The sequence below is a fragment of the Microtus pennsylvanicus genome, chromosome 9, assembly GCF_037038515.1.
Source record: "Microtus pennsylvanicus isolate mMicPen1 chromosome 9, mMicPen1.hap1, whole genome shotgun sequence".
Lineage (NCBI taxonomy): Eukaryota > Metazoa > Chordata > Mammalia > Rodentia > Cricetidae > Microtus > Microtus pennsylvanicus.
In genome coordinates, this window is record NC_134587.1 from 94,732,009 (window position 1) to 94,741,840 (window position 9,832).

Genomic DNA, 9,832 nt, shown 5'->3' on the forward strand with positions numbered 1-9,832 from the left:
AAGCAGGGCTTTTAAAGTTAACCTGGGAAATCCCTAAGCACACAGAAAGTTTCCAAGAGCGAGACACTTCAAGGCAGTTAGTTAGAAAGTACCCCTTTCGGATTCAAAGAAGGAAAACCCACTCCCGCTCATCTAAAACCACTTTCTAGCGAGCTTTGCTATACATTAGATCACAAACTGACAAACCAAAATCTGCAGATGAGACATATTTTGGAGTTTACTAGAGAAAAGAGTCGAGAGAGATCGTTCTTGGTATAGACGCATCATATATTCTGATATAGACTCAGAATCTATTCAGATGTTCATATAGACCCATCTTATATTCCGCTAATACAAACTGGGGCAAAGTACAGAAATATGTGTTCATGTACATGAACCATCCATCCATATGTATCTGTATGTGACATATGTGACTCAAAATGCATGTTTTAATTTCTTATGAGTGGCTCCAAATTTTAGTTTGCTCTCGTTGAACCTTATGAGTCATAATAAACAGAAACGGAAATGAAAAACAACAGCACAAGGCTGGCATGGAGGTATTCCACAGTCCAGCACAAGGCTGGCATGGAGGTATTCCACAGTCCAGCACAAGGCTGGGCATGGAGGTATTCCACAGTCCAGCACAAGGCTGGCATGGAGGTATTCCACAGTCCAGCACAAGGGAAGAAGATGCCAGAGTCTGGTTACAACTCAGAAAGAACGCTACAGCATTTTCAATAACTGACGTTGTTCAAATACTAACCATTCCCCAAACTACATTGCGTGTCCTAGAAAACCTAGTAGATAGAAGAGAACTTTTAATGGGGCTAGAGAATGGGAAAAATCTCATGACCACAATTTACCTTCAATAGAAATTCAAGTATAACAATCAGTATATATTTTGAAATCTGGCAAGAGAAGAATTCTTATGTCTAAGGTATGGGGATCATTGTATTTCCAAAGCTCCCCTGTGTCCCACAGAAAAGCTCAAGAATGCTATTAACAATCACATTAACTTTTCTGCAGCTCTTAGACTTCTCAGAGCACTTTACGTCTATTATTACACTTCGCAGTGCAACTAAGATAGCTTTATAGACTGAGAAGTGGGAGACAAGGTTAAATATTAGAAGGAGATGAATTTCCTCAAGTCAAAACATTTAATTCATTTATCTGAAACAAAACCAGCTTGAATGCTATACGTCTGAGCGGTTGCCTTCTTGAACAGAAAAAGGATAGAATTTTTTTTTTCATGTGTCTGCATCAGCCGTTCACAGTACTGGAAAGAAATCCCAAACTTCATTAGAAGATAATTTATTATAACTACAAGTAGGTCTTTCCATTTCTTAGCAGAGATGCATTCCTCTTGCTAACTGGCTGCACGAATTCCCTAGAGCCGAGGAGTAAACTTGTTTAGGCAAACGGGCTGCGGGCAGAGCAGCTTGTTCTAGCTGATCTATCTCTAACTGCCTCCATTTCTTTGTTTTGGGGCCTGAAAGCCATGAGTTTATCTTAGACGCTTCCTTCCACTCCACCACCTGCCAGTGGAAGAGTCTTCCATTCTTTCCGAGTCTCTTCCAACCTCCGCTGGGATTACAACTCTCCTACCACTAACCCCTACCTGGTCCTCTCCCCGCTCCAGATCCACCCTAGACATGGGTCTAGAAGTTCTAAAGTTCTCTTCATCACCCTTCTTCTGACTGCCAAACTCAAGACAAACTTTGTGAAAGGAATCACGAACTGCCAATGGCACCTATGGCACCAGCTTTGTTTATTGCTGTTATTTTCTACATGATTCAAGCAAGCCTGGCCACTCATTTGCGATGTTTTAACATACCTTCTTCCTCGGAACATTCTACCCACTTCCGGGGTTTTCCCCAATGTCCTCTCCCTGGATCCTCGGCCCTTTCTCCATGTGAGCACTGCCTGTTCTGAACCCTGTCTTTGCTCACATATTTCTGACGGCTCTTTTACTTTCCAACATTCTTCCTTTCTCCCTGAAGACAGATGGTGAGCCTCTTGGGGACAGAGGCTGTGTTTTCTCAATGTTGGATCCCCTGGCCGGCTAACTGGATATACCAGATACATACCAGTTAAGACATGCTGAACTACAATACATTATACTTCATTGTTAAAAATAAATGAGAAGGCAAGAAAGGTCATTCTTGGCTCAAGTCTTTAAAAAAAAAAAGACGGAGGCTCCAGTGCACTCAAAATACTGTTAGGCTCTTAATAAGCTATCAACAACCAGTAAATTACTGAGCCAGCAAATGCAATTCAAAGCATTACATCCATGAGTCATGCTGGCAGCTGGGCAGCTCTCTCCGGCTGCTTGGGTACAGAACATTCATCAGAGACGGCTCAGGAACAGCCACAAGGATGAGCAAGTTAACCGCAGAGTTAGATGTCACAGCTGGACCAACAACCCAAAGCAGGTCACTAAGCTTTGCAGGTGGCTTGCTTATGTGAATGACACAGGCAAGGGAACAGCCGTCAGGCGCCGGCAATCCAACAGTCCCTGGCGGAATTAAGAAACCCGTTCTCTGTGAGGGGTGCAAGAGGGTGGTGTGTGCCATATGCATGCTGTTCGCATGCTGTTTGTAAAAACATAAAGAACTGACAGAAAATGCTCTTAAGAGAGCTGACTTAACATAAATGGACTAAATTGTTTGTTACTTTATATTGAGTTTTCAGTGTTCAAAGAGGAAGAGAAGCTATGGTTTTCTCTTTGGTTTCTTGCATGTATATGGTGTTCACGTGTCTACGTGGAACCTAGAAGTTTCCACTAAGTGTCCCCTTCCTTCTCTCTCCATCACCGATGGAAGATGAAGGCAAGATCTCTCTTGGTGAGTCCAGAGCTTGCCAACTTTAGACTGGCTAGTTGCTTGGGGGTTACAGGCAAAGCTGCCACAACTGCTTGGCTTTCACACCAGTGTTAGGGACCTGAGCTCTGTTCCCTGCAGATTGATCTCCCCAGCTCTGACATTGTGTGTGCGCATGTGCACACATGTGTGTGTGTGTAAAGGAGTTCAGTCTTAAAAATAAATTGCATTCAGTTAAGATGTTTCTGATGGTAATTATATTGAGTCTTTTGAAATATGTTTTCAAAGAAGGGGTATCCTTAATAAAAAAAAAATTCAAGGAAACTCTCAGGAGCAGGTGCAAAGATAGCATGTCAGAGAGATTTATTTGATGGGCAGTGACGATTCTTAATAGAAATGACAGATGAAAAGAAAGCATGTTATTTCTAGGTTCTGCTGCAGATGTGGAAGAGAATAGAACGTGGGAAACAACTGGCCTATGGAAGGCATGAAGAGGTACAGGAAGGGACATTGCAGATAGAAGGAAGATGGATCAGGCAATGGTGATATCTCTTGAAGAATGATGGAGAATATTGAGGTTAAACAGTAACTGAAGACACTCCAGTGTGATGATGAGGTACTGGGAAAACTCCACAGCAGTCAAATGAGCCAATAATACTTGAGGTTTTAATCAACAGGACTGTAGGAAAAGACCTTTGGCTTATTATGCCATTAAATTCTAATCCCAGCCCTGAGAGATCAGTATTGCCAAACCTACTGTTAAGAATCAATAACTAAAGTTGGAGAAGGTAAATGACAGATCAAAGATCTCATGTCTGGTAATAAAGCCAGGGGCCGAACACTGGTAGAACTCATTCATTCATTCACTCAAAAGATATTTACCAGCTTGGTCCTGCAGACTTGGAAGTACCTAGTGAAGAAAACAACGTTCTCCATCTCAGCTTATCATCTGATAGGAGAGCTAATTCACTAAATCAGCCAGCATCTAATTTTGAGATCTGATGAGTACTATAAGCGAAGTGGCCATGGAGAAAGAACAGAACAGAACTTGGCATAAGAAATTAGATGCCGAGGGTAGAGAAGTCCCACTAAGTATGATGTAAAGAACGGGGAGGATCCAGCCTGATAAAAAGGAGAAGGCGGGCGGGAGGACAGCACACAGAGGTCTTGAGAAGGGCCCACAGAGGTGGGGGCAGGGCAGCAAGAGGAGGACTGCAAGGCAGAGTCACACCAAGAGCTGCTGCAAGTTACAAGTTTGCACTTATTTCAACTACAATGGAAAGGCACAGAATAACCTTGTTTGGGCTTCTAAAGGATCACACTGGTTGCTGTGTGAATAACAGGCAATAACAGAAATAGTGAGAGCAGCTAAGTGGTGGTGGCATGCACCTTTAATCTTACGAGGCCAGCCTGGTCTACAAAGTGAGTTCCAAGACAGCCAGGTTTGTCACAAAGAGAAACCCCATCTCAAAAAACAAACAAACAAAACATAAAAAGAAAGAAAAGAAATAGAGCAGTTAGCAAGCTTCTGCAGTAGTTCAGGAGAAACATGGTTGATGGAGAGGGACTGTGGGGGTGGAGATATAAAAAATAGCTCTGACAGCGCTCAGATATGTCCTCGGTGGTGACAACCCAGAGCCTCTTTCCTGTGAACTGTGTCTGATGTGATTTTCTTACCATGTGTTAATATCAGAAATTAACTATGCTGCACTGGTGTGTTTTAACACACAGTACACACGACCACACACAAATGCCTACTGGTTGAGTCGTACCTTTGCCACTTTCTTGGGTTTATACGACTCTGACTGAGCCTTAGGCTTTATAAACACAGGTGAGAACTCTTTCACAGGTTGGTTGTGAGAACTGTTCTAGCAGCTCCAGAATACTAGAACGTCCTGGCATGCAGGACAAAGACAACAATGATGGACACTCTCCGCTCACCCCACCCTTCCTCTAACCGTGGCATAAGAACATAGAGAACGCTGGAGTACACGGGTAAGAGCTATGTTCGGATAACGGGAACAGACTCAAGCTTCCTACAGACCCTGTAACCCGAACTAAAGAGCATTTACACTGCAGGTTCAACCTTGCAACATCCACCTTCATGCCTGACTGGGAGGGTTGCCAGATAAACCACGGGATGCTAGCTAAATTTAGATTTCAAATAAGCAAAAAAACCTTAACCTATGCCCATAGTTGACAACAATTTATTCTAATGTTTTTAATTATGTATGTGAAATTCAGACTTAAACTAAATATACTGTATTCTCAGTTGTTAAATCTGGCAATCTTATGACTCAGGCTCCAGTTGGAACAAATTGTCCAAAGAGTCTTCCTTCATACCCCCATGAGATGCTGACAGTTCTCTGTATAAGATGGGTGTCTCTCACCATCACAGTGCCGTTCCTCCATTTCCACAGTTTTTCATATTTCATTCATCACTACTCAGTCTAAATACCAAGTGTATGAATGTCAAAATCCAAGGAATGGTACTATATTGGGAATGATGCCACACAGCCGTAAAGAAAGCTGGCCCACGCGTGTGTGTCTGTGGGTGGATACAGCGGTGTGTGCGCCTGCTGTGTTAACCTTTTAAAACAAGGATTACCGTAACAGCACATCAGGAATTCCTTTTAAGAGTTTTCGAGTCACAGCGAACTAAATTTGCATTCACACTCATGAAAGCTACTTAGACCCCACAGTAGTAGAATCAATTATTGAATAAACTAGAAGAGAAGGCTCTGAATTCACTCAATAAGCACTGTCTATCAAAAGCTAAGAGCTGAAAATCCTTCACTTAAAAACCGTAACACGCGAAAAGAGTTTAAAAGTGTAGGCCACTGTTTCCTCTGAGGACCCCCTCTTGCATATACGCAACTGTTGGGATTTCCGTTTCGGTATTGGGGGAAAGTCCTGGGAAGCATAAATCCAATTAAGGACATGAGGTGGCCAAAGCAGCATCAGCATTTGCTACTGTTTCACGAGAGGAGCTTTCTTGTCCCAGAATGAAAACACATAGGGAAAGTTCTGCCATTCGATAGACAAATTATTAAGTAGTATAGTTTCTTTTCATTCTGGTGTAAGCTCACTATTCTATTATGGACTAGAAACAAAATATCATAGACTGATGGTAGTCTTGGGACCACGTTTTGACTACCACCAATGTAGCAAACCCCAGAAATTAATACTTCATATCTTCAATATGATGATTAAAAATAGAAACCTCCTCCTCCTGACAAAGATCCTTTTATTTTACTGAAACAAAGGCACAGATATTTTCTTCATTCCTAACACCCTCCCTGAGTCTAAGGTTCTATAATAACAGTAGCTGCCCCAAGTTTAGAAAGAAGAGGATATGTGCTTACTCTTCTTGGCGTAAGTCATTGACGCTGCGGTCCAGTGAGATCATGTCACTTGCCACCATGTTAAATCCAAACTCCTTAATGCTGGCTTGAACTGCTTGCTTGTATTCTGGTCCCAGAACCAACGGCTTGGCTTTCTCTCCAGGGCCGCCAACCACTCCGTGAGGCTCGGGTTCTTTGGGTTCAAAGTTCCCCAGGACCCCTGGGCGTAGCACAGGATCATGGTAGGTGAATGTCTGAGGCTTAAATGTGAGGAACTGCCTCTGTATTATGTCTTTTTGGGAATCTCCTCCAGCATGACGCTCCTGTTCATTTTTGGCCTTGTTTTTTCTTCTAATAGACTCTAAGTCCACTTCTACTCCTTCAACATGAGGCCATGGTACCACAGGTTTGAATCTGTCATCCCCGGGAGCTAATCCATTGCCTCCTCGTTTAGGCATGGGGTTAATGGCATCTCTGCCTTCCTATACAAAAGGGAGGGGATATACAATGAGTACACGAAAGCACACCAACCACAGCAGAATTCAAGATACAAACTACCATGTTCAAGAAAAGGTTGAGGTGAGGATCAAACATTGTAAAGTGTGAAATGCAAGCGGGACATCCTGTGAATCAGGATGGTGCACTCGAAGACATCTTTCAGATTGGGAAGTACGATCCCAAACAGGCTATTTTCTCACCTTATTATTTCAAAATAAATGAACACATTTTTTACTTGTCTCTTTATAAATTCAACACTCTTTAAAAGATTTCTCAGTGATTGAGACAGACACTTAATTGGTCTTTGGTACAGCAGCGCTTTTCAGTGAGCTGATATATGACAAGTAGAACCTTTTGTTAGCAATACGGCCATATGGTAGCAGTGATATCAGATGGATGTCACCCATCAGCCGGCTGGCTTTGTGCCCCAAATGGCAGAGGAACAAGGTAAACTCATGCATTTGGTCCCAATTCAGAACTGTCTACTCAGTCAGAGTTTGGCTGAATAGCTACAAAAACAAACAAAAGCCAAATAACTGTAACTAAGCCACCACGTTTTTTAAAAGCTTCTCTGTATTTGACTTTGCCACGTCCAGGTCATATGGCAAAGGACAGGCCTGATGTGGAAGAATATTCAGCAAGTGGTGCTCTATCTTCAGTTTGGACCCTCTTCACCTACATAAATCTTTTGGCCAGAAATCCTCAGTGCTTTCTTTACTTCTGAAGTACAATGTGCTAACGTCTTGCTAAGCCACTGCCATTCTTTCCACAAAGCGATGTTTCTCAACATTAGCACCAACTCAGGGGACCTTAAAGAATACTAAAGTGACCGCTGCCGGGCACTGTGTTTTAATTGGTCTGGGCATGTGGAGTATTGAAAGCACCCCTGGCTGTAATACGCACCCAAGCCCGAGAGCTACGAAGAGCTACTGGCTTAAAGGCAGAGTGTTAGCCATAATTGGGCATGGGAGACAAAGGGGCCAGCACAGCTGGGTAGGACACAAGGCATCCTGCGAACGTCACCGCACACTTGAATGACACCCTCCCCTGGCAGGTCAGTAATAGAACTAGCACAACCCTCCTCAAATGTTTAAACTGAATGACCCTGAAAATTAAAGTTCAAAACTTGATTTTAAAGATTACGCGAGAACTCTAGGTACAATGGGGATGTTTAGGCTGCTGTCCACTTTTATTTATTTATTAGAGACAGAGACTTCTGTAGTAAGTTATTCCAGATGGAAATAGGTAAGGAGTGGCTAAGGAATGACTTTAGAGAATTCAAAATCAGTTTTTTAAAAAATTCTCGGTTTATTTGAGTAAAAGCATAGTATTCGATACGCTACCGATCCAATAGGCAGACGAGGAAAAGCAAGGCTTTCTGCCTTTCCTTCTGTAGAGGCAAACATAGCTACCAGCTGCTTACGAATTTCTCCAGAAGTGCATATGAGCATACATGTGTGTTTATATAACAAGCAATTAACATGGAACGCAGCTGTTAGTTACTCCATTAACAAGAACCTGCAACATGTTACAATAGATTCAAGGGTAAACCCAAAGAACAAACAAGTACCTAAATGTCAAGAAGATTAGCTCACACAGGGCAGCAATCAATTGTATCCTATTATACACAATTTCCATTTCGGTGGATAAGAATCCTTTGTATATATTAGAAAATAGCCCCAAGATAACAAAAGGATAAAAAATCGGAGAACTGGGTGAAATAAACCAGTCATCATTTGGGGTCACTCTAAACTTTTACACAGTTGTCCCTGAAACATGAAATATCAGGTACAATATAGCTTGACTGTATTAACATGAAGCCTTTCTTCCAGAAGAAAGGGCTTTTGAGCCCCAGGGTGGTGTAGGAGAGACTTAGCTCGAATCTAACTTTTGAGCCCTAATAATGTCAGCCGCGAACAACTAGAAAAAGAAAGGGCAATGGAAAAAGAGAACAGAAGAGGGGAACTTTGGGGGCGGGGAGAGAACGAGCCAGAGGGTGGCAGGGGCCTCAGAAGGGCAGTGGAAAAGGGGAACAAGTGAAATAAAAGATCTCTTACACACACATGAAGACGCACGGAAATGCCACAACGAAGCTCACTACTTTTACATAAACTTAAAACAGTAAGAGTAAATAACTAGAAGGCCATCTTGCCAAAAATGTTCACGAAGGATTGGAGAGGACCTCAGGATCAATCAGTCATCAGAAGAACGCATCCTAAGTATGAGTGATCCTGTCATAGAGGGGCAAACATTGAAGACCCAGTGTGATGGGGGAGTGCCGCTTTCTCTAATCTGTTTCTTGACTTTGTCCAAACGCATGCAGTATTGTAGATGAGTCAAAACAGAAATTACTAGAAAACACTGTAGGGTGTGAGAACAACGTTTCTGACATCGAACCAAATTTAACACAAGGAGAAGGCAGGCGTTCTCTCCCTTCGATGTTTTGTATTGGTGGTGTGAGAACTGCTAAAAGCTGGGGAAGGAAACGGTACTGGATGTGGATGAGAGGTCTGCAGAGCCATGCTGCCACCACCTTACTGTGGGCAATAAAATTTGGTCCCCATAATCTCAGGGAGTGATACTATTAGGAGGTGTGGCCTTGCTGAAGGAAGTGTGTCACCATGGAGGCAGACTTTGAGGTCTCCTATGCTCAAGATACCACCCAGTGTCACAGACCAGCTCTTGTTGCCTTCTGATCAAGATGTAGCCAGCACCATGTCTGCCTGTACACAGCCACGCTCCCCATCATGATGATAATGGACTGAAGTTGTAAAGTGCAATTCAAATCTGCACCGACTGGTGAGGCTGAGCCCCATGTCACCCTCATGCCCCCCCTCTTCATCGTTCCTTCCCAACAGCCGGACAGATTTTCCTGAAATCAATTATAAAGGTATTAGCTTTGGTTGCTTCCATTTCACCCATGGCCACAGCTCTCAGCAGACATTCTCTATCGTATCGACAAGGCTTTTCTACACCCCAGGCTGCATTCATGGAACGTCTCTATTATTACCTGAGAAGCAGGGGCTGGCTGAGTTTATCCAAGAGTCAAACAGTACCTTTTTTTTTATTTTGCAAACTACAAGGTCTCCCTTACAGCTATTCAAGTTATTGCAGTGTGAAACCTGTTACAAATGCTAGGTAAATAAATGGGGGTGATTATGTTTAATAAAACTTTATAATGCAGTGACAGGT

General features: G+C 42.8%; 1 protein-coding gene across 2 annotated transcripts in view; it reads right to left on the reverse strand.

Annotated features, from left to right (window-relative positions):
* Galnt7 (polypeptide N-acetylgalactosaminyltransferase 7) overlaps positions 1-9,832 on the reverse strand; it is a 128,698-nt gene that overhangs the window by 54,412 nt on the left and 64,454 nt on the right. For both annotated transcript variants that reach the window (XM_075986807.1, XM_075986808.1), the window contains exon 2: positions 6,164-6,624. In XM_075986807.1, coding sequence (XP_075842922.1) covers positions 6,164-6,624 — 461 coding nt within the window. The remainder of the gene's footprint in view (positions 1-6,163; positions 6,625-9,832) is intronic.